We start from the raw sequence: 26,447 nt of genomic DNA on the forward strand, positions 1-26,447 counted from the left end.
CCCACGGCTATTCCCAACGTGGCTACTTGGCTCCCCAGTGTGCCTCATTGCTCAGCCGTACCTCAACCACGCTGGGGCTCTCATCCTGCAGGTGGAAGAGCAGTGGCAGCGTGCTCATGTGCACTTGCTGCTCCATCTGCTCCAATGCCCTGCCCGCTGCTGTCTCCATGAGCTTGCTGAAGAGCTGCATGGAGAGCTTTCGTGTGTGCTCGCACTCCTGGTGGCAAAGAAGAGAGAACTGCTCAGCCCTGGCACCGCACATGGCAGCTTCCTGCACAGGCTGCACTGGTGCAATGCAGCCCTGCAGCCACGACAGCATGGGCAGCACAGGACAGTATCCCAAGACCCCGGGCAGAAGGGCTCCTGGCAGCCTCCCGCGCACACCAGCCGGCTCCACGGCTCTGCCCCCCGCCTTACATCCTCAAAGAGTGGCAGGAGCTTCTCAGCCAGCTGCGGAGCCATGTCTGTGAGCATTGGTCTCTCCAGGACACGGACCACATGGCTGAGCACCAGGAGGGCCTGGCTGCTCATGTCCCTGTCCTCGTCCTGCAAGTGTCTCACGAGCAGAGGCATCAGGACATGCATTCTTCCGACCTGGATGTGGGAAATACAAGTTCAATCTAAAAAAACAGGAATAAAAGGCTACCCTGGCACCTTATTAGACACCAGCTTCCCTCAGTCTCACACCCTTTCGGAGATGGCTTGCTAGGTGCTGGGCCGAGATCTGCAGCCCCCTCAGCCCCCCAGGCGCAGCAAAGTCCAAGCTAGCCTGTTCCCTAGCACCCAGCGCCCAGCTCACACAGCTTCCCCCCAGTGATGCCCTGCTCACCATCTCCTGTCTGCTGCACAGCACGAGGAGGCTTCTGAGTCCCAGCTTATGCATTACCCTGCTGTGACTCTTCAGGGACACCACAGAGATTCCCAGGAAGACATCTTCATCTGCCTGAAGGTCACTGCAGGCCAGCAGCTGCAATGCACAGCACAGAGAAGGTGGCAATGGCCGCAGCACTGCCTGTGTCGGACACCACTGGATCCCAGATGTAGCTCAGGGCAAGGGCAGCGGGCTCAGAGGAAGGCTGGCCCAAAGGCAGCAGTGACTGCAGGGAGCCCCTGGGACCTCCCTCCCTGCCTGGGGCCTCAGGGCACAGCGCAGGGCACAGCTTTGGCCTGCTCCTCCCCTCCCTGCACCAGCCTCCTGTCCTCATGCTTTGGAGGAACCCTTCGACAGAGACGCGACACAAAGGAGGCACCAAGTACATGTGGGGACAAGAAGGAGCCCGCTGCAGAGGGGCGAAGGCCGAGGGGACTCATGGCAGAACACCCACTGCCCCACTGGCGCTTGGGGCCCTCCATCCCGCAGCTGGGGCTACAGCTGGAGCTAGAAGCACCCCAGAAGGGCAGTGCCCACACGAGGCTCACCTCCAACAGGAAAGCCATGGCAGGGATCTCCGTGCAGGGCTCCTGGCCCAAGAGCAGCGCTGCCAGCTGTTGGAGCAGCAGAAGGCGCAGCGCTCTTGGGCTCTTCCTCATCTCTGGCGCAGGGAAGAAGGCTCTGTGAGGCCTGAGCAGCCCAGGCAGAGCTCTCCTGAGACTGCACCCTCACTTCCTCCCATCACATCCCTTGGGCCACCATGCACAGAACAAAGCCACCTTTGCGTGGAGAACTGGGCACCCCTGTGGGCTCTGAGAGTCACCCTGTGCGCAGGGGTGAAATGATGCAGCAGAGCAGGGAGACAGGGGCTCTCACCTGGCCAGCAAACCCACTCCCTGGTGATGGGTCTCGGCACGCAGGAGCATGTCCCAGCCCCCCTTCCTTGCCATGGCCAGCACCACGTTCTCGTAGCCGGCCCGGCACAGCAGTGCTTTCATGGTCTGCACTGCAAGCCTGTGTGCAGAGAAAACACCCGCTCACACTCACAGCCCTGGCCCTGCCTGCAGCCCTGCCTGGCGGGGACGGCGGGGACGTGATGGAGCACCTCACGGGGCTGCTGCACGTGGCCTCCTCCCTTCGGCATCTCCCCCACAGCGCGTCCGACTGCTCCTGCTCCAGCGCTGCCAGGAAAGAGCTCTGGAAGAGCAGCGCCAGCAGGAGCTGGGGGAAGAACTTCCCTAGCTCGTGCAGGCAGGGGGGCTGCTGGAGGATCTCGTGGAGCACACGCGTTGCCTGCAGAAAAAGCCCAGAGACAGCCCTTGCTGTGAGATGTCCCTCCTGTGCTGCTGGAGCTCGGGGTGAGGCTCCTCGCAGCGCCCTGCGCCTTGGAGGGGCTGCCTGGCCAGAGCAGAGCCACGGCAGCTCCTGGGGCTCGGGTGCCACAGAGCCACCGTGAGCCTTTCTGGGCAGTGGGAACATCCCCCTGGAGGGCCACACGTAGCGTGGAGGCCACCCTGGCTGCCCTGACTGGGCCCTGGTGACGGTTCTGCTGCCTGGAGCCCTCACGTGGCCCTGGCCCCTAGTCCTGTCCCCAGTGCAGGCTGAGCGCGTGCCGCACACGGCAGGGCGAAGCAGGGGTGCAGGGGGACACACACCTGCTCCGGCCAGCTCCGTGTGTCCGGGTGTGCAGAGGGCCCAAAGCAGGCCCAGCAGCCCAGCAAGCTGGCGCTGGCCAGGCCCTGCCAGCCGCAGCCCCCGTCCCGCGCTGGGCCTGTGCGTCCCGGGGAGCCCCCACTTGGGGCTGCATGGAGAAGGGCAGCGGGAGCCCTGCCTCTCGACGCAGGGGCAAGGGCAGCCCGAGGGGAGAGCGAGGCTTCCTCCACAAACTCACGGCCAGGAAGAGACAGGCGAGGCCGCTGCCTTGGGCAGCCGCCAGTCCTGCAGCGCAATGAGCAGCTCCCGCAGCACCGGCTCCGCGGCGCCAGGTCTGGACACCAGCACCTTCCACGTGGCGCTGGCGGCACTGCAGGCCCAGAGCGCTTTGTCAGCGGCTGCCGCGGCTGCAGCCCCGTGGCCTGCGAGGCCGCAGCCCTGTCCCTGCCCACTGCCCCTGGCCAGCACAGACCTGTCACATGAGGGGGAGCAGCTCAGCAGGCTGGCGACCACCTTGTCTGGGCATGTGCTGCTCAGCAGGAGAAGAGTCCTGTCCAGGTTGCGCCGTGCAGACGCATCCCGCACGGCCAGGATGGTTTCCCACATTGTCTGCACCAGCCTGGGCACCTGCAGCCCACATGGCAGAGTGTGAGGCTGTGCCGCACTGCAGCCCTTTGCCCAGCTCCCGCGGAGAAGGTCTGCCCTTGCCACCACTCTGGGATGGCCACAGAGGCAGTTGGGTGCCTGGTACACGAGCACTCAGGGGAAAAACAAGCCCCCAAAGGGCCTGAACCCCGGCCGTGCCACCCGCAGGCTACTCACATGCTCCAAAAGGCACGCGTCGTCCAGCTCATCCATCCTGACGAGCTCATCTAGCATGTGAGCAGCCGCCTGCGTGTCGTAGCTGCTGCAGGCTCTCATGCCCCGGATGGCTACAAGGATGGCCTCTGCCTTCTCGTCCGGCCACAGGTGCTTCCCAAACATCTAGGGAAGAGAATAAGGCAGCCCCGAGAGACGTCACAGCCAGGCTCCCGACTCCATGGCCTGGCTGAGCAGCACGTGGCCCTGAGAGCGACACGGGGCAGCGCTGGCACAGCGAGTCCCTCCGAGCCAGGAGCCGGGGCTCTGCTGGCTGGGGTGACGGTGCTGGGATGGGGCTGGTGCCTGGGGTTAAGGTCCCCACCCGCTGCTCCTGCAGGGAAGCGGAGCTTGCGGGATGCAGGAAGGAAGCCCAGGGCTAGTACTGGCCTAAGTGCAAGCCCTCTCCTCAGCCCCACCTGGCAGCCGCACCTCTCCGCGTCCACGTTGCAGGCTGACCCCACAGCTGGAGGTCCCAGCCAGGGAGGCTCTCCTTACCCTGCTCATTTCCCTGGTGTCCCTGGACCAGGAAAGCCTCAAGGTGCCTGCGGTTTCCCAGTCCTCTCAGAGCTCCTGCTGCCAGGCACTCTCCTGCGACGGCTCCCTGCCTGCACAGGAGGGGAAACACAGGGCACTCGGCATGAAGGCTGCACAGCTGGACACGGCCCACGGAAGGCATCAGTGACACACCTCCCCTGGCAGGGGAAAAGGCCCCAGCAGGACAGAGAGCGCAGCAGGACGCCCAGGGAGGCGCTGGACCTATTGCAAGGGGTGGGCAAGGGGAATTGCTTGCAACCACACAGAAATTCTTACTCTCTCCCTGCAGCAGGAACTCATAGAGGTGCCACAGGGCCTCCGCGGCCTCGTCACTGCGCCCCTCATCCTTGCAGGCACCACACAGGGTGAGATGTCCCACCAGCTGCCCCAGGACTGGCACGCTCTTCTCCAAGAAGCTGCCACAGCTGGCACCGCCAACTTGGAAGCATTCGCGCACCTGGGGGAGGGAGGCAGTGCTGACACGAGGCCGGAGGGGCAGCGCTCAGGATCAAAGCCCTGGGCCCACGCTCCTAGCAGGCTTGGATCCGACTGAGCCAGAGCCTTGGTGGCTTCCCTTGGAGGCAGCCTGCAGCTACAGGACACGGCTGCATGCTGACAAGGGACAGGCAGTGCCTGCAGCTTGCCTGCACCATAGGCTCCTTACCAACACCAAAGAAGAGCTGGTCAGGAGATCCCCCAGCTTCACAAGGCGTCCCACAGCCCTCTCGTGCACAGCTGCTTGCCGGCACTCAGCGTAGGGCAGTAGGAGCTGCAAGGAGAAAAGCTGCTGCTCTGTCCTGTGTCCCACAAAATGCCTGGCAGGTTTGTGCCTTGGAACACCGGCAGAGCCCAGAGAGAGAGATCTTGCATCCAGAGTCCTTTGTGACTGTGGGGCAAATCTCTCAGACAGGCCTGATGTGACAGCAGGAGTCCATGGGGGTTGTAATGAGTGCAGGAGCGGGTTGAGGAGGAGGGGATGTTGGCTGTAGCCAAGGGACACTGGACTCACACAGGAGAGATGTGGGGATCCCCATTGCCATGAGGGAGCTTGTCCCCTCTCCACACTGGGCTCTCTCCAGCCACTACTGGACAACTCCGCCCTGTCCCACCACAGAGGCCTGGAGCTGGCAACTCTGCTCCTGGCAGATAGCAGACCTGCAGGATGGTCTTCATGTCCATGATGCTGGAGGAAGGGCTGCCAAGCATCAAGGCCTTCAGCATGCTGTCCATGGTGTCCAGCGTCTGCAAGGGGGACAGAGGGTTGAGGCGCTTCTTCCCTATTGCCCCACAGCTGTCAGAGAGGGCTTTGAATTCCTCCTGTGCCAGGGGCACATGTAGAGTAGTGCTGAGGGCAGGAGAGCCCTAAAGCCAGGGGAGTTGCTGCTGCTGCTGCACAGGGCGCAGCCTGGTGACACTGCCCATGGCCCTGTCCAGGGCCAGGGGGAGAGGGCATGGGCGAGGGAGAGGCAAGCTGGGAGCCTGCCCTGAGCCTCACTTAAGCAGCCAGCACCCACCTGGGAGTAGAGAACAGCATCCAGATGCTCCCTTGGAGGCAGGGAGAAGACGCTGGAGAAGCAGGCTTCCAGCAGGCTCTCCAGCTCGTTCTCCAGAAGCAGCCCAGCTTTGCTGCAAGCACAGAGAGGGGCCTTTCAGTCCCTGGGGCTGAAGCAGCCAGCAACACACCTGTGGGGTGGCTGCAGCAGGCTGGAGACCTTTTTGCCGGGGCACATGCTGCTCGGCAGCAGAAAGGTCCGTGCCCAGCCACGCAGACGTGTCCGTGGCAGTGCGGACATTTCTCCACGCGCGCTGCACCAGCCTTGGCACCTGCAGCCAGGATGGGCCGCTGAGTGTGGGGCTGCCACCAGGCTGCAGCCATTTGCACAGCTCCGACCACCAACGGCAGCCCTTGCCACCCCTCTGGGCTGGCCTCAGAGGCTGCTGGGGGCCTGATATTCTGGACACCAGCTTGAATGTCAAAGTTTCTGAAGAGACAGGTCAAAAAAAAAAAAAAAAAAAGGGGGGGGGTAGGAGTGCATTTTCAACTGTGGCAAAATAATCCAAGAAACTGAAGAGCTGACTCTTCCATGCATGAGTTAAGAATGGTATAGAATCATAGAATCGTAGAATGCTGAAGGTTGGAAGGGACCTCCAGGGATCATCTAGTCCAACCCCCCTGCACTCGCAGGGTCACCTAGAGCACATGGCACAGGACTTCATCCAGGCAGGTTTTAAAGATCTCCAGAGAAGGAGACTCCACAACCTCTCTGGGCAGCCTGTTCCAGTGCTCTGTCACCCTCACTATCAACAATTTTTTCCTTAAGTTCCTGTGGAATTTTCGGTGTTTCAGTTTGTGGCCATTACCTCTAGTTCTGTCAGTGTCCACCAGGGAAAAGAGGCCAGCACCATCTTCCTCACTGGCTCCCTTGAGATACTTAGAGACACTGATTAGATCCCCTCTCAGCCTTCTCCTCTCCAGGCTGAACAGGCCCAGCTCTCTCAGTCTCTCCTCATAGGGCAGATTTTCCAGGCCCCTGATCATCCTTGTAGCCCTGCGCTGGGCTCTCTCCAGCAGCTCCACATCCCTCTTGTACTGTGGATCCCAGAACTGGACACAAGGAATCTGCTCTCCTGAGACAGGCTCCACAGGCCCTGTGCTTTTAACCGTGCTCAGCAAGGTTCCTTGGTTTGTGCTACCTGAGCTAGAGATGCTCTGTCAGGAAAGAGCAGACGTGCCCTTAACACCTTCCTTCCTTCCTTCCGGAGGGCTTTAGCTGGGAGGCTGGTTCCTGCCATGCTCCAAAACTATGACTCATGCCAGGATTTTTGTATCTCATGAATATTTCCCAGCTTTCCTTTGTCTGATGCCTAGGAAAGCCATTTCTCATCTTGGGCCTGCATTTCGGCTTGGTCACAAGTTGGGGAGATGACTGTCTCCCAGCTCCCCAACTGCTGAAGCTTGTGAGCATCCCCACAAGCAACATCCCTCTCCTCCATGTCCTTGCACAGTCCTGGGGCCAATCTTGCAGAAGAGAAACCCCATCCCCCTTGAATGCTGTCAGAGCTGCAGCTTTGCAAGCCACTGCAAAGGACAGCAGGACCTTTACTCATTTCTTTGGGTTGCTTATTTGGCCTCTAGCACCCTGTCTATGGCACAGGGGGCTGCACTTTACACCTGGGGTCTCTCCCCTTTCTCTCCCCTTTCTCCTGTGTGTGTGCTCAGCTTCCTCTATGCACCAGGATCATGGGAAATACTGGTTTGGGCGAGTTTCCTTGAAGCTGTGACAAGTTGTGGAGCTGAAGGCCTCATGGAGGGAATTCTGACACATGGCTGTTTCCCCATGCTCCCTCCTGCTCCCAGCCTGAGGGCTTCAGAAGGTCTCCAGGAAGAGCAGAGCTTTTGGTGTTGGTGGCTTGGGCTTCCTTTGACATCCCCAAGTCCTGCATGGGTTCCTCTGAGCAGCCAAGGAAATCTCTCTTCTCTAGGGTCCTGCATCAGAGGTTTCTCCCTACTTTTGCACAGAAGCGCAGGCGACTCCAGGATCCCCATGAAGAGCATTTGCCCACATCAGGGCCCAGGACTCCCAGGAGCTGGTGGCTCTCCCAGTCCCATATGTCCTGCTTAAGCTGACAAATTCTAACATCACCTTTCATCTACCCTCCCTAAACCTTTCCAATTAGCTGTACAAGACTTGGAGAACATTACAGGAGGAAACACAGTTGGCCAGAGCTTTTTGCTTTTCAGTGAGCCCTATGGCATATTTTATGCTGAGTCCATGAACCTCTCTTGGTGAGGGGACAATGAACAAAACATTCAAGAATTCAAAGTCAGGCGTTGACTCCTCCAGGGCGGCCAGTTGCACCACAGCACTAGCCTTCAAGTGACATTTCTTCATCATAATGTTCAGTCTGAACTTTCCAAGCTGTTTTGTTATTGTTTTTTTCTCCAGACATTTTCCAAACTGCTTCCCACTATCAAGGAAATCTCTTGGCCGTCCCACAGTGTTGGGAACAATATAACCTTGTCTATCAGGACAGACTGGAATGTGAGGAAGTGGGGACTGGCCTGAGGAGAAGAGCCTGGGTGTTAGGAGCAAGGCCATATGAGCCAGTGGTGCGTGTGCATGTGAATAAGGTGTAAGGGACTGTTTTGGAGTGTGTTTGTCTCAACATGGTGGCTGTACCATTTAGGACTTCTTGACCTTCCTATTGCTGTTAGCAATATGGAAATGTAGAATGCAAGAGAAGATGACAAACAGCTCGTCCTAGAGACCATCTCTAGGCACATGAAGGAAAAGACGGGGCTCAGGAGTAGTCAGTGTGGATTCCCCAAAAGGGAGTCATGACTGGCTGGTTGGATGAGAGGAGAGCGGTGGATGTTGTCTGCTTTGACTTCAGCAAGGCTTTCGACATTGTCTCGCACAACATCCATGTGGGCAAGCTCAGGAAGTGCGGGTTAGACGAGTGCACGGTGAGGTGGACGGAGAACTGGCTGGACGGCAGCACTCAGAGGGTTGTGATAAACGGTGCCTAGTCTAGTTGGAGGCCTGTGGCCAGTGGCGTCCCTGAGGGGTCAGTACTGGGCCCAGTGCTGTTCAATATATTCATCAGTGCTGTGCAATTTATTCATCAATGACTTGGAGGTGTGGACAGAGTGGCCCCTCAGCAAGTTTGCAGATGATACCAAACTGGATGGAGTGGTTAACACTCCAGGAAGCTGTGCTGCCCTTCAGAGGGACCTCGACATGTTGGAGAGTTGTTCAAAGAGGAAGCTCATGAGGTTCAACAAGGACAAGTGCAGCTCCTGCACCTAGGGAGGATTAACCCCAGGCAGCAGTGCAGGTTAGGGGCTGACCTGCTGGAAAGCAGCTCTGGGGAGAGGGATTGGGAGTTTTGGTGGGCAACAAATTCACCATGAGCTAGTAGTGTGCCCTTGTGGCCAAGAATGCCAATGGGATTGAGGCCTGCATTAGAGCAACCAAAAGGATCAAGGGACTCGAGCGTCTATCTTACAAGGAAAGACTAAGCGAGCTTGGCCTGTTTAGCCTGTTTAGGAGAAGACTGAGACCTTCTCAACATGTACAGGCACCTGAAGGGAAGATGTAGAGAGGATGGGGCCAAACTGTTTTTGGTGACGACCAGTGCCAGAACAAGGGGTAATGGGTACAAACTGAAACACAGGAAGTTTCATCTCTATGTGAGGAAGAACTTCTACTACCGTGAGGGTGACAAAGCCCTGGAACACGCTGCCCAGGCAGGTTGTGGATTCTCCTTCTCTGGAGATATTCAAAAACTGTGTGGATGCAACCCTGCGCCACGTGCTCTGTGGTGTCCCTGCTAGAGCAAGGGGTGTTGGACTAGGTGATCTGTAGTGGTCCTTTCTGACCTCAACCATTCCATGATTCTGGGATTCTGGGAAGGAGCCTTGCTCCTTGTGATCTTGGCCCTGTGGCCAGTGCGGAGCTGAGCGTGTGCGATGCCCTGTGCTCCCTTCTCAAGGGGACGCCTGGAGTGCCCGCTCTTAGGACGCTGACTAGGCCAGTGTTTGTGCTTGGGAATGCAGGAAGCAGCTGCTTCAGGCACAGGCAGACATCAGTGAGCACGTGAGCCTCCCTCCAGCTCCGTACGGGAGACGCCAGCATTGCGCTGGAGTAAGGAGGGAGTTGGGCAGCTCTGCAACACGGGCTGGCGAAGCAATGCCTTGCACAGGTGATCTCTGTTAGCCAGACCTGTAGCGTGGTGTCAGCTTATGGGTAACTGCTGACACGTGGCCGATGTCACTGTGAGCCGCTTGTGACCCTGCGTTGGTGGCAGAGGGCTGGCCGTGCCTCACAAGGGCCCGGGCTCAGTGTGCGAGTTTGCACAGCGCTGTCTGGTTGTCCTTCCTGCTTGGCACGGTCGTCTTCTTCTGAGGTACCGCAGGTACCACAGGGCGCTGACGATGGCTTGTGCTTGGAAGCAACGCTCAAAGCGCTGCTCGCTGCTGGGGGAAGTAGTTGCTTTCGTCCCCGACTTGGTGTTGGCTGAGGACTTGAAGCATGAGATCCGCCTTGCTCAGAGCTTCCATGGAGTCCTGCTCTTTGCGGATGTCTCAGGTGGGTGCAAGTGTTAACGATGGGTAGGCATTGAGGAGAAGTCAGCGGCCCGTGCCACTGGGATTTAGTGGGCCTTTTGGAACATCGTAGCGAATGGCTCAAAGGTGATCTCTTTGCTGCTGAGGTCTTCCCTTTGGGAGAAGTACCACTTGGATATTGCATGGCCATAGGCATGAGGTGAGGTGGCTGTGGGACATGCTAGAGAGCCCCAGCCAAGGGCTGGCGCTTGCTTATAATGTCTAGGGGTGAGAAGGGGCAAGCCATGTGCTCATGAGTGCGGGTGGAATGAGGCGGCTGTGCCCGCTGCCAGGGGCCCCTGCCTGTTCTCCTGACTTGTGTCTCTCTCTTGAGTGGGTGCAAGTGATGTGGGAAGTGCCGTGTCCTTGGTCCATGGAGACACTTGCTGATTTCTCTGTGCCGCTGTGTCCTTGTTTCAGGCTTCACTGCTCTGACAGAGAAGTTCAGTCAGAGCACCAGCCTCGACCGGGGCGCGGAGGAGGTGACGCAGACCCTCAACCTCTATATGGGTGACATCTTGGAAGGTAAGTGCTGCTCTGCAGGCGTGTGTGGGATTGGGCCACAAGGAGACAGCGGTGCTGGGCAGCTGCTGCTGCCTCCTTGAGCGGGCTGGGCCTTTCTGTGGCCCTGAGGGCCAGTGAGGACAGCTGGGCAATGCTTCTCCTGCTTTCTTTTGTGTGCAGAGATGTTGGCTTTTGGAGGGGACATCCTGAAGTTTGCTGGTAAAAGAGACTCAGCGCGGTGTGCTGCAGCTGCAGAGGAGCACTGGGGGAAAGGAGGCCGGAGGCGCGGGGTGGCAGGGCCCGCAGGGGTGGCTCTCTTGGCCCCGTGGTGCTCGGGGGAGCTCTACATGGGGACCCAGGCTGGAGCTGCAGTGGGACGGCAATGACGGCAGCGGCTGTCAGGGCACCCTGGGAGCCTGGGCGTCGGGGCAGCCCATGGGAGAGGAGGGGTGGGGAGAGCCCTTGTGTCTGTGCTGCATGGGACCGGCTAGGAGGGAGGCCCATGTTCATCCAGCCGCCCGGGGCACCCTCTTCCTCTGCCCATGTGGCTGCTGCTGCAGCTGGCCAGGACGCGGGGAGGGTGTCCCCGTGCCCAGGGTGCTGCAGTTTGGGAGCAGGTCTTCAGCCAAACACTGTTTCCTCCGCGTGCCTGCTGGCTTCTGCTGTCGCGGCAGCTGCGGGAGGACTGTGTCTGATAGGAGCCTTCCCTGTGCCCTTGCTTTCCCTAGGGGATGCTGTGCTAGTGCTGTGGCGAGTAAATGAAGTCCAGCTGAGCAACACCATCAGCTTGGTGCTGCGCTGTAGCCAGCGGATCCAGCAGATGTACAGGGTGCGGAAGACAGATGTGGGCCTGAAGCTGCGCCTCAAGATAGGTATGGGGAGTGCTGGGCTGGCTGCAGTTGGCGCAGAGGCGTGCGTGGGGCTGTGCAGAGCCGCAGGGCACTTTGCAGCGTCGGGGAGAGGTGCTGATCCCTCCCTGCTCGGGTGGCTGCAGGTCTTTGCTGTGGGAGGCCCCTGTGTGTTCTCAGGCAGCCGTTTAGGAGCTGCCTGCATGCAAACCATGCAGAGAGTGAGCACAAGTGCCAGTGTGCTGAGCCCATGGTGGAGTTTCCAATGGAGCCTGGGAAGAGTCCAACTGTGGGGGGCTGGGGAGGTGCAAAGGCTGTGTGCCTCAGCTCTGCCTGTCTCTCCCCAACAGGGATCTCCGCAGGGCACATGTCCTATGTGACTGTGGGAGATGAAAAGGAGAGGCGCTTCCTGATCCTTGGCCAGGCTGTGGATGACGTTTGGCAGGCCCAACATGCTGCCAATGCGAGCGACGTTATCCTGTCAGCCCACTGCTGGGAGCTCTGTGACCAGAGCAGGATCAGGACAAGGAAACTTGATGGTTGTACAGTGAAGGTGGGTGGGATGGCCTCTAGAGCCATTTGGAGGCCCTAGACATGGGCCTGAGTTTGGAAGGTGTGAGAAGGCTGAGGAGGTGAAGGTGGATGGAGTTGCAGGTGTTGATGTAGATGGGGAGCTGTAGCTATTGCCCTTCTGTCTCAGGGATAACACGGGACTCTGCTTACTGGGTCTGAGGAGGGGGTCGGGGCACCTGGAAGGCTTTGGCCTTCGTCCACTGTGGGTCATGGAGATGTTCTTGACCCCTTCTTGTTCTCTGTGCCTTTAGGTTACAGGCATGGACCAGATGTCTGAGAGTGAATATGAAGACATCTTGCCTCAAGTGAAGCGAGGCCGGCTGAACTCCTCTGTGCCTCAACAAACAGGTAAGGGTCAACTCCGTGCTCTTCTGGGGCCACCCAGAAAGATAGGGATGGGCTTCTTCAGGGGCCAGCGAGGAATGCCCTGTGCCCTCTCTCGCTTGCGCTTAATGCTCATGCCTGTGAGCTTCATCCAGGGGCTGGCTGCTCCCTCCTCCTAGAAGGGGGCTGCTCTGGCTGAGCACCTGCAAGAGGAACAGAGATGCCAGTGGAGAAGAATTGTTTTCCCTGCGTTCCCGTGCCAGCCCCTGCTTCCCAGCACCCTCCTAGGCAGGCTCATGGCACCATGGCACCAGTGACCATGTGGCTCTTCCTCCCTTAGGCATCCTGAGGCCTGCTGTAACCCTGCCCCCTTGTAACATTCTGGGGAAGCAGCTGCACAAGTACATCCCAGCAACTGTTGTGCGGAAGGTAAGCCTGAGCTGCTGGGAGATGCATTTTGGGAGAGGAGGAGGGCTTGTGCACTGCACAGAGGGAGTTCTCGAGAAAGCAGGCAAAGAAAAGGCTGGCTTAGGGAGACCCTGGTGCTACTGGGCACTGAGTGGCCCGTGCCAGAAGCCTGCCCGCCCAATGCTCCTGCTGAGAGAGGTAGGTGGTGGGAGGTGGATTTCCCTCTGCGTTTTCCAGTGCTACGGCTCTGGACATGCCTGTAGGGTAACAGGGAGCTTCCCCTGGATTCCTAAGAGCATCACTGAGGGTGGCCTGTTGTGTCCATACCTGTAGCAAGGTGGTGTGTTCCTGGCAGTCATTTCTCTACTTAGTGATTCATTGCAGGATTGTGTTGCTTGTGCTGATGCTGGCTTTGCCCAGAGGGGAGGATTTATTCCTTGCTCTGATAGCACCTGCTCCTGCCCAGCTGTGTGCTCTCCTCTAGCCACTGCTGCAGGCAGCAGGGGCTCAGGCAGAGGTGGCTGCTGAAACTCTCCTGCTCTTGTCCTCCAGATCAATGACGGACAGACGCTGGACTGCTTATCTGAGCTGCGTCCGGTCAGCTGCCTCTTTGTCAAGCTGCACTTTGCAAGGGACGTCAGCTTACAGCACATGTGCAAGGGGATCCAGGACAGCAGCGTCATTATATCGCGTATCATCTGTCCTTACAAGGGCCAGATCAACAAAATCTGCCTGTTTGACAAAGTGAGTGTGGGGCAGCTGTGCACCCCACAAAAGTGTGGGCAGCAAAGCAAAGGGAAGTGGCTCTGTGTCTTGAGCAGTGGGCAAAAGCAAAGCAGCTCTGCCTTGGTGCTGGGATCAGCAGCCTCGCGCTTGACGCTGCCCTGAAGTTCTACTGGGCTCCATGGAGCCTGGAATCGCTTGGAAAGAGCCGATTGCTGTCGCCCTTGTCTCAAGGTGCGCTGCCTCCATCCTTGGCAGGGCTGCACGCTGCTGTGTGTGTTTGGACTCCCTGGAGACAAGGTGCCCAGCGAGAGCATCCACGCCTTGGAAAGTGCTCTCCGAATCTCCAAGGCGTGCGTCTCGAGGTTCACGAAGATCGAGTGAGTGGGCAGGCGTGAAGGGAGGTGGACAGGTGTGAAGGGAGGCGGGCAGGCAGGGCTGTGCCCAGACCCTGCTGAATCCCTGTCCCTCTCTGTGTGTGCCAGGGCGGTGTCCGTTGGGGTCACGACCGGGACGGTGTTCTGTGGAGTCGTCGGCCACCGCGTGAGGCACGAGTACACAGGTAGGACTGGGCCACCCGAGGAGCGCGCGCCTGGGGGCTCTGTGCAGGCAGAGCCGCGCACCAAAGGAAGCGGCGGAGCGGCAGGGAGCAGCCTGTGGCCCGTGTCTGCTGGGCCGGGCCTAGGGCTGGGCCTGTGGTCTAGCGGGGATGGCAGAGCAGAGCGGGGGCACTGTGGTGGGGGGAATGGGGCCTTGCTGCCCTTTGGGCTGTGCTCCCAGGGGTCGGGGGCTTGCCTGTGCTGCAGGCCAGGCAGCCGTTGGCCCTGGAGGCTGCAGTGGGTTGGGCTCCTAAGCATGTCGATGTGCGCTCTCTCTCTCTCTGTGGCAGTCATCGGCCAGAAGGTGAACTTGGCAGCCCGGCTGATGGAGTGCTATCCTGGGGTAGTGTCGTGCGACACAGCGACCTACGCTGCCTCTCAGCTGCCCCATAGCTGCTTCAAGGAGCTGCCCGAGGTGAAGATGAAGGGGGTTGTTGATCCTGGCACCATCCATCAATACCTGGGCATCTCGGAAGAGCTGTGAGTGTCCTTGTTGAACAGGCTGCTTGGGAGCACGTGGAGCCGCGAGTCAACTCTTGGTCAGCACAGAACAGCTGGGCAGAAAGAGAGCAAGCTGGGCCCTGCCTGGGCCTCCGTCCCTGGGGTTGAGAACATGGAAAGCCGGGGCATGGCTCTGCTTTTGGCCTGCCTAGCCATGGGACTCCTGCTCTTAGGAGACTAGGAGTGATGCCGTAGGGAGAGAGAAGGCTGCTGGGTGTCTGTAGGCACAGGGGGCCTTGCAGCCCCTCTCCAGGTAGCAGGGGCTTTCTGCTTGTTGTGCTTGCTGCATTTGAATGTTATCCTGGCTTGAACAGATAGTTTTTTTTCTTGCTCATCTTCACCTTCTCAGCATCTGCTGTAAGGCCCTGCTTCTCCAAGTTGCTCCTTGTGAGCAAAGTCCAGGGAAGCAGTTGGCAGGAACAATGGATGGAGTGTGGGCAGCACACGAGGTCACTGCAAAGAAGAGTGGGCACCCAAGAGCACACCCACAGCTCCATGCGTGACACTACACCCTCCAGCTTCTGCCTACTGAATTGACTTTATTTTTTCTCTTTCTCCTGCTAGCATATTTGGCATGGAGCTCAAAAAGGAGAGGCCCAAGAATTCCCCCTTGCTCGGTAGGTGGAGAACACCTGGGTCTCCTGAACGCCCATCTCCTGCCCTTGAGACCAGCTAGTCCAACGGAGGGAAATGGGGAGGCAGGGAGGGAGGGCAGGTGCCATGATGGCAAGAGGGAAGGGTGCCAATGGTTCTTTGCTTTTGAGCTTGCTGCAACTGCTTGCTCTCTTGCTTGCCTTTGCAGGCCGGGAGAAGGAGATTGCCCTCTTTCAAAGCTATGTGCAAGGCTACGTGGCTAGGAAGGAAAGCCACATCCTGGCACTTGAGGGCATGAAAGGCTCTGGAAAGAGCCATTTACTCGCCGAGCTTGCCAATTTAGGCCGGGCTGCTGGGCACAGGTGAGTGCAGTTGAGCAGTGTGGGTGCATTGCCTCCCCTGCCCTCCTACTGATACTCACAGGATCTTCAAGGTCCCCTGCCAGTGTGCCTGGCCCTTGGGCTGTAGCAGCCCTCATAAGGCAACGTCTCCATGCACCTGGGAGCAGAGCAGCCGCGTGCTCCCCTCCTAGCTCTTGAGGGAGCTAGAAGGGTCTTCTGCAGCCCCTGCTGTTGAGCTTTGGGCCAGGCACAAAGCAAAGTAGAGCCTGAGCCCATGGCATTTCGTGCAGCTGCAGACTGAAGGGAATAAGCCCAAGTGGCCTGCCTGACAAATGCTGCTGGCATTGAGGGGCTGGCCTGGGGCTGTTATGTCCAGAGTACCCTTGCTCTCAGCCCCAGATTGTGCCTCTCCCTAAGAGCGGTGCTTTGGAGGTCTGGGGCTCTTTGGGGCCCTCTCTGAAGCTTGGTGCCTTTTGCTTTTGCATGGCAGGGTAGTGGCTGTGGAGCTGACGGAGCTCAGCCTGAAGCAGGACTACTCTGTTGTGCGAGTGATGATAGCCATGGCAATGGGTCTGCAGGCCTGCAAATCCTGCAGCGCCAGGCAACTCGTGCTGCAGGAGAAACTCCAAGGAGTCCTGGAAGAGAGCAGCTACTGCCTCCTCAATGCCCGTTTCCTGGTGAAGGTGAGAGCGAGAGCCCTCTCTGGCCGGGGCCAAGGTCTGCTTGTGAGACGTCCTGTGGCAGTGGTCATTTGGCTGCTCTCCTGGGCAGTGGCCTTAGCTTCTGGTGGAAAGAGCTGGGGATAGCACAGACTTGTGTGTGGTCCCAGCGTGCAGCTCCCTGTTTGGAGTGAGTTCAAGCACCAGGCTGCTGCCGGCAGTTCAGCGGCCTGGCAAGGCCATTGCAGAGAGGCTTTGAGATGGGGCTGATGAGCTGGTGCTGAGCTCGCCACTGCCTGAGCACTCTGCCCCCTCCCAGAATACCCACTGTGAGGAAACAAGCTCTTCTCCTCTTGCCACCCTCTGCCTTCCTCCCTCACCTCCAACACACTGGCTAGAAGCCCTCTGCCAGAGAGCCTCAGCAGGAGCTCTTCTCTAGGCTCAAGCTGGCGTCCACACTGTCTCCTCCCCATTGTGTGGAGGAGAGCTAAGATGCTGAGGGCAGCGGAGTTTTGCTTGGTTGGGCTTGTGTGCTGGGTTGTCTTGCTGAAATGCCCTGAAAGGCTGTTTCTCTGTGCCTGTGCTTTTTGGGCAGTTTCCTGTCTCAGAGAAGATTTCACGGATGAGTGGAGCACAAAGGGCACTGGAAGAGGAGCTGGTTTTTAAGAAAGTGCTGCAGAAGGTGAGCAATTCTCTCCCTCACGGACCAGAGAAGGAAAGCAAGCCAACAGGTTGAGGGTTCTGCAGCAGAGTGCTGGGAGGTGGCAGGAGGATGATGTACTGGAGTCATTGCCCATCAGAGGCTAAACGTCCCGTGCCAACCCCCGGGTAACTTTCCTCCTGTCAAGACAGAGGACTCGTAGTCAGGAGGAGGAATGGAGTCTTTCTGCACCCCCTTGTCCGAGAGACCTTCAAGTCTCAGAGAAAGAAAGAGTTGGGGAGATACTGAACCGCTAAGTAGCTAGGGAGAGGAAAGTGGCTGCAGAGCGTTCTCTGTCTGGAGAGGGGCTGGCCAAAGTCCCTCCCAGTGAAGATGCATGAGAATTGCTCAGAATCCAGCTCGAATAACCTGTTTGTTTCAGACTTTTGAAGACAACATCCTCTTTCTTGTTGACAACGCGCACCACATCGACTCTTCCTCCTGGGCTGTTATGTCACACGTGCTCAGAGACGTCCCAAGTTTTATGGTCATGGGCTTTGCTCCTGATCCCTGCAGAGGACAGAGGCTCTGCAAAGCTGCAGCAGACATCATGAAGTTGCAGCAAACAACCTGTATTCATCTGGAGGAGCTGAACCCTGCAGCAGTCGTGCAGAAAGCCTGCCAGTACCTCGGAGTGGTCAGTGTGCCCCATGACCTAGAGACGTAAGTGGCAGGCAGGGCCGCTGAGCTCTGTTTTTGCTGTGGCTTTCAGCAAGCGCTGTGTCTTCAGGACAGCTCACGTGCCAAAGACAGGGGGAGTCGCAGCTGGTGAAGAGGCTGCTCTGAGGAGGGTCCTGCCTTCCTTTGCCTGTGTCACTCCCAGCTGCATCTGCTCCTTTCCAGGTTCCTGATGCAGAGAAGCAGTGGGATGCCCTACTACTGTGAGGAACTGCTGCGCTACCTCCACGAGCACAACATGCTCTTGCTCCGTCCCCTACGGAAGGATGATGGAACGGAGGCCAAGTGGGAGACCCTCTTCAGTAAGCACCTTTGTGTCTGACTGCCTAGTTGGTGTGGTCCATCTTCCACTGCCCCTTCTTGTCGTGTTCCCCTGTGAGTTTGGCACGGCCAGATGGGGCAGGAGTCCAGAGCCTGGTCTCCATCAGGTGTGGGTTCCTGTGTGCCTTGCTGCTGCAATAGGCGAAGCACATGCTGGGGACTGGGGTGGCTTTGCGAGGGTCAACAGCAATGCCAATGTGGCAGAAAATGTCAAATGGCGAGAAGAGGTGCTCCCTGGCACTAAGCTAAGCCCTGCTTTGGACAGGAACGAGCATGAGCTGAGGTGGTTCATACCTGGAGCAGTGCTGCGAGTCCCGTGGCTGCAGTTTCCCTTGTCTGCAGCCCTGCAGCCAAACATGGCAGGATTCATCCTGCTGCTGCCAGGCCTCGGCTGCTCTAAGCCCTGCTGGGGGTGAATGCAAAAGAGAGGAGGATGGAGGGAGGGAAGATCCGTAATCCTCGCAAGCCTAAGCTGCGGGACGAAGGGTCTCCCTCATGATAACCGCTTTATCCTGCTCTCTTGCTCCACTCAGCTTCTGTGATGGAGGCTCCTCGTGTCGGCCCATCCAGAAGGTCCAGCATGCGCCAGGACTGCAGGGTGTGCACCATCAAAGCTGATGTGAACCTGCAGCACACCGTGCTTCCACCCACCCTGAAAGGTGAGGGGCTGAGCCCTGCTGTACCTGCAGCATTCGCTCGGGTGTTTCTCCTTTCCCCGGTCCCTGCTCCGTGTGATTGCAGGGGAGCTGCGCCGTGTTCAAGATGTGTGCCTTGCATTGCCCTTGACCAATGGGTTTGGTCCCAAGGAAGCAAGGCTAAATGCCAGTGCTTCCTGCATTGAAGAGAATGCAGCCTCGCTGGGCTCAGCCTTGGGAGAGGGCAGGAGACAGATGCGTGTCCTGTTTTTGTCAGGGATTGCGCTGACTGAGCTGGACAGCATGAATTTCTCAGAACGGATGGTTCTGAAGTGTGCAGCCATCATTGGGCCGATGTTCACCACGGAGCTGCTGTTCCACATCCTTCCCAAGTGGACCAGGGCCAAGATGAATCAGATCCTGACCATGTTGGTGAAAAGCAACATCTTGAGGTGGCAGAATTCCAAAACGGTGGCAGAAGACAGCAGTGTTTCCCTCAAGTGGTCTGCCACAACTCAGGAGGAACAGAAAGGTAAGTGGTGATAAGAGGAGCCCAGGAGCACCATGGGCTTCTGCTGCTCCTGGCACTGCTCCTGCTGGGGCTCCGCAGGGCACGGCGCACTGCCCCTCTGGCCGTGTGTAATGGCCAGGGCAGCCTCACTGTTGGGGTTGGGTTGGGATGGGGAGCATAGCAGGGAGGGACTGCTCTTCAGAGATTGCAAAGCAGGAGCTGTCTGAGGCTTCCTTGTGCTGATGGTTGCAGTGCAGCTGACTGCTGTCTGTTGGGACGCAGAGCAGAGCAGCAGCCTGTTGCATGGGCCATGCTAGTCTCAGCGAGGCAAGGGGACCCTTTTGCTCGAGTGCGGCGGGGCACTGAGTGCAGGAGCGCTGCTTTCCTACCAAGGATCCCTGCCGAGGGCTCCCTGTCCTTCATGCGCTGGCTGTGACGGCCCTGAGCCGTGGCCCCAGCTCTGGCTGTTGCAGCACCCCGTTGCCTTTCAGAGGAGCAGCAGAGCGAGGAGCTGCAGGCCGATGTCCTGGCCTTCCGCGCGCCGCTGCTGCGGGAGGCCGCCTACGAGCTGTGGCCCAAGGCGCAGAGGGCGACCATGCACCGCAAGTGCGCAGCCTTCCTGGAGGAGCAGGCGCACAAGTGCCAGTGCTGCGGCGGAGGGGACTTTGTGGCCTTCCACCGCTTGGCCGTCAGCAGCACCCAGGAGGGAGAGAGCTGGGACAACGATGCTGGCAAAGGCTGCTCTGCCAGCTGGACAAACGTGGAGACCGTGGGGGATGAGCTCCCTGCCACTACGGGTATGCTGCCTGCCGTGCTCTGCAGCCTGGGCCTTCCCACGGTGCTTGCACTATTCCTGGGGGTGCTCCTCTGTCTCCAGCCGTGTCTGCAGAAGCAGTTCCCTGAAACACAGGGGTGCTTTCAGTGCAGTGCAGTTGCTTTCCCAAGACTAGCTGAGTCCTCCCCTGAGCACAGCTGCACAGCTCAAGGCATGCTGTGCACAGAGCAGAGAGCATCTGTCCCCTTGGGCACCCTCGTGCCTTTCCCTGGAATCACCAGAGAGCAGCCCCTCTCCCGGCAGTGACAAGAGCCTTGGGGTGCACCCCGCAGCCCAGCAGGTCAAGGTGCATTTCCTGGTGGGCGTGCTACCCTTGCCCAAAACGTAACACACCTGCAGAGAAGGGAGATCTTGCGGAAAAGTGGCCAGGAAAAGAGGTGCCGTCCATGCCGTGGCTCTCCTTTCTTGCTGACAGAGTATGCAAGATGCAACTTGTGCCCCTTGAGAACTGAGGGGATATTTAACTCATGCTTTGTTTGCAGATCCTGCAGGAGCCCAGCAGAATAAAATGAGCTTCTGGGATGAGACCTTACGGTGAGGAGAGCAGCATTTGATTATTAGTGGAAGTCAGTGGCCTCAGGGTCTCCAGCAGGGCATTGGAGTTCCCAGCTTTGCCTACTGGCTGTGACCCCAGCCGAGGAAAGGGCCAGCCTGCTGGGTGGGAGCTGGGATGTGATGGCTTGAGGAAGCCGGGGGGATCACAGTGAGGACCGTCCCATTGTGGTGCAGCAGCCCTGGCATCCTAGGGTTTTCTGGCTGTAAGAGAGCCCTGCTGCAAGCTGGGCATTGCAGTGCTAGAATGCGAGTGTCAGGTGCGCTAGGACGTGCTCTTCCTCGAGGCAGGCAGAGCAGGGCAGGTGATGCTAGCGTGTCTCCTCTTTCTCTGTGATCTTGTCTCCAAACAGAACCACGGAACAGTTTATGGCCAGGACAGAGCAGACGGTGCCCAACAAGACCAAAGGGATGCCCGGTGCCACCTGCTCCTGTGAATGCAAGGCCACTGTGGACTTGGTGCTCGTGCCCTTGGCTCACCACCACCTAGAAATGGGCAACGATGCCAGGGCAATTTATTACCTGCTGGAGAGTGCTGCTGCCTACTTGCACGTCTCCAACAACTACCTGGTGAGCCGGCCTGCTTGCCAGAGCCCCGTGCACATGGAGTCCTCCCAGCTGCCTTGCCCTGGGCAAGCCCATTTCCCCCTTGAGAAAGGACAGGCCTCTGTGGCACCTGGGCATGAATGACTGTGCTCAGACCCAGGCTCTTCCTCCTGCTTGCCTCTCTTGTGGCAAGAGGAGCACGACCTTGGCACGAGGTGCACCTGCAAGGAGTGCTGTGCTGTGTGTGAGGGTGGGCATTGCTGGGGCAGAGGTGACCCGTCCTCAGAGAGATGCGGGAGGCAAGCAGGTGGCAGTGGTGGGGCTTCATGCAGGATCCGCACCGACGCTCACCTGCTCTCCGTGTGCTTGTCCAAAGGCCTTCACCAGCCTGAAGAAAGCCGAGGCCCTGAGGAGCTCCTTGAGTAAGGAAGGCAAGGGGCTGGCCAACTTTGAAGAAGCCGCCTTCCTCAGCCTGAAAGGGGAGGTAAAGTGACAGGGAGGACCTGAGGGCTCTGCTGGCGGGAGGACTTGCACGGCCTCCTGGGGGCCCTGGGGCGGTTGTGGGGACATTCCTGGCATTTGGAGGCACGGGCGGCTGCTCTGCACAGTGTCTTCTGTGAGCCCTTCGCCCTCCAGCCAAAGGCAGTCAAGGCCCTTGGCCCTGAATCAGCCACAGCCTTGAAAGTTGGTGTGTCCTCAGTGGGAGCCCCTTGGGACTGTCCTTACAGCCCTTCTCCCATGCAGGTCTGCTACAATATGGGGTGCATGGACTTGGCAGAGAAGACCATCAGAAAGGCACTGAGCCTGCTGAAGAGGAAATTCCCAGTCACCTCGGTGGGTGTCTTCTTCAAGTCTCTGCTGGAGAAGTCGCCCCACGGCTCTTATAGGAAGAGCAGAGACTCCTCCACCCCTCAAGAAGCAGGGTAAGACCCTGACAGGAAAGGGAAGGCAAGAATGAGCCATTTCCGTGCTGGCCTGAGGCCCTTGACCCACACCTGCCTCAGCTTCACTGCAGAGCGTAGCTCTTAGCATGGGGAAAGGTGCAGAAGGCCCTGGAGGCTGATGGATGGTGGGGTGGCCTGTGCTGGGTGTTCGGGATGGTGTGGGTGAGAGCAGGGAGCTGTTAGCCGGGGTAGAGGCTGCAAAGGCAGTAGCCAGTAACCAGGCTCCCATGCAGCAGCCCTTTTGCTCCCTGCACCGTGGTGCCAGCATGTCCTTGTGAGCAGTCATCTTTCCCCGGTGCTGCTTATTGCCCCCCTCCCACAAGCCCTGCCTGCCTGAGCAGCCTCCTGTGCTCCCCGGCTGCCCCTGGCCCCCTCACTCAGCCCCCTGTAGCTCGTGGCTGGGCCCAGCAGCTTCTCTTGTGCGGCAGGAGGGAGAGACTCCCCTGGCTGTTCCGGCAGAGCCGCTGCCTTGCCCTCCTGCGGCAGCTCTTCAGCCAGCGGAACACGTCCAGCGGGCAGAGGCTCTCGCGCCTGGCAGCGCGCATGAAGCTCCGTGCGGACGTGGAGTCTGCGCACGCGAGTCACGTGAGTGCTGTCTCTCTGCAGCAGTAGCAGACGTGTTTCTGACAGAGCTCCTTTGCCCTGCTGGCAAGAAGAGGCCAAATGCCACGGGGATGGCCACATGGTTGAGGTTTTTTTTTTGCAAGCCTCTAGGAGGCATGGGTGTTGTTGGTTTGGGTTGCTCCTCCCATGGGACTGGTTTCCTGATTGTAACCAGTTTCTGTACTGTGGGATTTCCTTGTGACCATTTATATAAACCTAGTGTTTAGAAGCACCCTGTGGCCCTTGTCGTGACATGGCCATAATCAGAAGAGCATAAGAAGAGTTGGTCATCTGAGACCAACTCTTGGGTGAGAGGCTTGTGAGTAAAAGAGAAGAGGGAAAGCGCCCATTGGGTTCATGGCCTGTGTCCCCTAGGCCAGAGAATCCCCTTGGGGAGATTTAGTGTTTTGCACACTCACCTCTTTGGACCATTTCAGATCCTGCGGTCCTACATGGAGCACGCGCAGCACTGCCAGGAGCTGGGCAGCCTGGATGAGTGGCTGCAGTACGGGTGGGCGGCCGTGCGGCTCAGCGCTGACGTGGAGCCTTTTGAAGGAGGGGTGCTCAGTGCTGCGGAAAGGGCCCAGGCCCTGTCCCATCTGAACCTCAGCCTGGGAAATCTGCCCCTCTCTGTCACCGTCGGTAGGTAGTGCCTGTAGGTCGGTAGGTAGAAGAGCTCTCTGCAGAAGAGCTCTCTGCAGAGAGAGCCTGTGCGAGTCTGCTTCTGTCTTGCCAGGCTATCGCGCAATGAGCCTGAGCATGGAGCTGGAGAAGCCCGACCTGGACTCCAAGGTCCTCAACCCGCTCTTCACCGCGCTCTTTCTGCAGATGAGGTAATCCTGCTGCTGCACACCCTGCCCTTGCGCGCTGTCAGGGTGTCACTGCAAAGGCCAATGGAGTTGGCAGAAAGAGCAAAGGAGGGAAAGGGCGGGAAGATGGGAGGGGAATGGGAAGCATTTGGAGGTGCTGGCTTGGATGCCACACCAAGGAGGTGCTCCATGGAGGCTCGTTGTGTTCCTCCGCAGGTACCCAGAGTGTGCAGAAGTGCTCTCCAGGCTAGAGAAGCAGGTGGCTGGAGAGCACAGGATCGCTGGGCAGGCCTGCTTCTTCTCCTGCTGCCTCGACCTCCTGCTTTATGCTGGTAAGTGCTCAGTGAGGAGGTCTGCAGAGAGGCAGGAGGCTTGCAGAAATGACTTTTCTCCTGATAAAACACTGAGCCCAGAGGCTCCAAGCAATCCTTTGGCTCCTTCAGCAGCGTGCTTGCCCATTTGGCTCTGTGGGTGTCTCTCTTTCCTTCCCTCTCCCGCTTCCTCTCTCTTTTTCTGCATTGTATACAGATGATCCCAGAGTAAGGTCAAAATGCTTGCAATTCCCATCTTTGCTTGGTGTGTTTCGGGAGATTCTCGCTTCTGAAAATTCTTCTCAGGCTCCCTCTGCTCTGGCTCCTGGGGAAGCGGGCACAGTTGTGCTCGTGTGTGCCTGACCAGGAGGTCCCTTGGAGCCCATGCACTGCAGTCACTCTCATTTGCTGATCAATGGCAGCAGCTCTCGGTTGGTGCTAGCAAGCTGCTCCTTAAAAGGACACTGATGTGAAGATTGAATAGCCCTGAGGAGCTGGGGGAGAGCTCCAGGCCTTGCATCGCTCCTCTTAGTTTTTGCTTGCCCTCTGAGTGCTTCCCAATCCTAAAATGGGCCAGCTGTGCTTGAGCTTTCTCCTACTATGAGGGCCTGAGGAAAAGCAAGGCAGCGGAGGGCAGTGCTGCTTCTCTGAGATATGTTTGTATTACACAGGCTGGGAGTACAAGTCATTTGAGGAGTGCTGGAGATTCATAGAGAAGAATAAAGACAACTGCACCCTCAAGTCTCAGAATAGCATCCTGCTGCGGCTGTATTCGTCCCTGGCTCTTTGGTACGTTACACACTTGCTCTGAGTGGAGTGGCAAGAGGCCCCCAGCAGTGAGTGATTCTCATGGGGGAGGTGGGAGCTGTGGGTTTTTCATGTCACTCGTCCTGTGTCCAACAAGGCGGCTGTCCCTGGAGATGAAAAGGACTAGTGGGGAGAGGCTGTGCACTGGGAGCAAGATGGCCGGGAGAGAGCCCAGAAGAGAGCCCAATTCCTGCTCGTCTCTACACAATGTGTGCCTGTTTCTCTGTAGGTTTGCGAGGCTTGGGCAGTGGGACAGCTTCCAGCAGCCCTTTGAAAAGGCCAAGTGGCTGCTGAAGAGAGCCGACAGCTCCTTTTTGGCTACCCAAGCCCGCACGCGGATGCTGGAGTGCTACACCCTGGTGCTGAAGAATGACCTGGAGCACAGCTTGTCGAGGGCCCGTGAGAGCAGCCGAGGGGCTCTAAGGGTGAGGGACCAGGAGGAAGGGCATGTGCTGTGAGGGGGTGCAGGGAAAGCTGCCGTGGCCTAACAAGGCCGGGTGGAAGCAGCTGTGATGGGATGGAGCCAGGGCACAGGCAGAGCAGAGTGGCTTAAGAGAAGACCATGGCAAAAGCCTCCTGCTGTAATGCCTGCTCTAAAGGAGGGCTTGTGGCTCCGCAGAGCTTTGTGCACTTTGCCTGCCTTGCCAGCTGTGCACTCCTGGTTGCTTTGTGGCTGCTTTTCTCCTTGGGGAACAGGTGCTGCAGTGGAGCTCCATGCCTTATCCTGACGTTCCTCTCCCTTGTTCTCTCGGTAGCTTGCAGAAGAGGTTCTCTGTCGCTGCTCTGCATGCCCCGTCTTCTACCCCAGAGTCCAACACCTGAGAGCCTACCTTTTCCATGTGCTGGGGAACAAAGCAGAGAGCCTTGCATGCCTCAACCAGGCCCTCCAAGCCTCTAAGGTGCATGGCAACCTTCTGGAGAAGACATGGCTGGAGATGAGCACCGTAAGTTGATGTTCCTTGTCTCTGAGTTGCTTCCTGGGCAGAGGAGCAGCATGCCCTAGGAGAAGGTGGCACCAAGAGCACTGCAGCAGGTGGATGTAGGGCCAGCACCCAAGAGAGCCTCAAGAGCAGGCTCTGACAGCCCTTGGGGAGCCCCTCAGCAGGAGGGCAGTGGCAGCTGCGCTGTGTCTCACGCAGGCAGGGCCGGAAGGGCACCTGAGGAAGCAGCAGGCACTGCAGCTGCTCCTCTGCGGCATCTCTGCTGCGCTGAGGAGAGGTGAAGCTGAATCTTTGCCTCTCCCTTAAGGCAGCTGTGGGAGCCCAGCAGTCGTCACTTGCTTTCCCTCTCCTTGCCCTCCCTCATGGGCTTTTGCAGTATGGCAAGAGGGTTGGGGGAAGGAACAAGCTCCCACGAGAGGCTGTGCTTCCTTTTCCAGACAGCAGTTACAGCTCCGGGGCTCTCCTGTTCTTCTCAGCTATCACTTTTTTTTTTTATTTTTCCTTAGGAGTTGTGGTTCAGTGAACGGGGCCCTGTGGAAGATCTGTGGCTGAAGACAGCACCCCATTTTCCACATCTGTTTGAAGCAGAGCCAGAAGAGTGCAGCTGCAGGTACCTGCTGAAGCTGCCCACACTGCAGCATGAGGATGCGTTCTGAGGAATTAAATAATTAAACCATGCCGTTCTCTCTGTGGTCTGTGGATCCAGGCAGAACACTGAAAGAGGACGCTGAAGGCGTGCAAGGAGTGTCTGGGGCCTGGGTGGTTTATGGAGAAAGCTAGACTGTGGGGAAGCTGTCACTGAATCTTGGAGTCTTTAAGAGATCCAAGAACGGCTGTAAAGCAGTTCAAAGTATTGTCCCCCCCGTCACTGCCTCTGTCCATTGGGAAAAAGGCACCACAAAGCAGGTGGACTCTGAGGGCTGCCTGTCTGTGTGGTGTGGATGCTCACACATCAAAGACATCCATACATCATTGCACAGAAGGCCCCCATGGAAGGCTCCAAATAGCCTGCAGCCGTGCGGTTTTGTACTCTAAGCGCGAGGCTACTGTCTGGGACAGTTGACTTCAAGGTGGCACCCTGGAGAGCTGGCTTTTTCAGACTTTCTTTTGGGCAAGAAATCTGTAATAAACTGCTCCCAGGTAGAGGAAGGC

At 58.3% G+C, this 26,447-nt stretch overlaps 1 protein-coding gene and 2 pseudogenes across 1 annotated transcript; all 3 read left to right on the forward strand.

Annotated features, from left to right (window-relative positions):
* The window catches only part of LOC148595509 (ATPase family AAA domain-containing protein 2-like), a 398,768-nt pseudogene that overhangs the window by 78,790 nt on the left and 293,531 nt on the right, over window positions 1-26,447 (forward strand).
* LOC148595511 (adenylate cyclase type 10-like) lies at window positions 9,076-14,491 on the forward strand (annotated as a pseudogene).
* Window positions 15,388-25,951, forward strand: LOC148595512 (adenylate cyclase type 10-like). The gene is made up of 20 exons (XM_088520353.1): window positions 15,388-15,464; window positions 15,934-16,126; window positions 16,698-16,784; window positions 17,185-17,465; window positions 17,646-17,782; window positions 18,335-18,460; window positions 18,714-18,968; window positions 19,406-19,744; window positions 20,265-20,316; window positions 20,688-20,904; window positions 21,257-21,364; window positions 21,625-21,803; window positions 22,253-22,409; window positions 22,865-23,069; window positions 23,164-23,260; window positions 23,453-23,568; window positions 24,219-24,336; window positions 24,584-24,779; window positions 25,110-25,298; window positions 25,802-25,951. The coding sequence occupies exons 1-20, from the start codon at window positions 15,397-15,399 to the stop codon at window positions 25,949-25,951; spliced, it is 3,270 nt and encodes a 1,089-aa protein (XP_088376479.1). The 5' UTR covers window positions 15,388-15,396.

The sequence above is a fragment of the Tinamus guttatus genome, unplaced genomic scaffold, assembly GCF_059628265.1.
Source record: "Tinamus guttatus ecotype Peru unplaced genomic scaffold, ASM5962826v1 Tinamus_guttatus_pri_ptg000087l, whole genome shotgun sequence".
In the NCBI taxonomy this organism is placed as follows: domain Eukaryota; kingdom Metazoa; phylum Chordata; class Aves; order Tinamiformes; family Tinamidae; genus Tinamus; species Tinamus guttatus.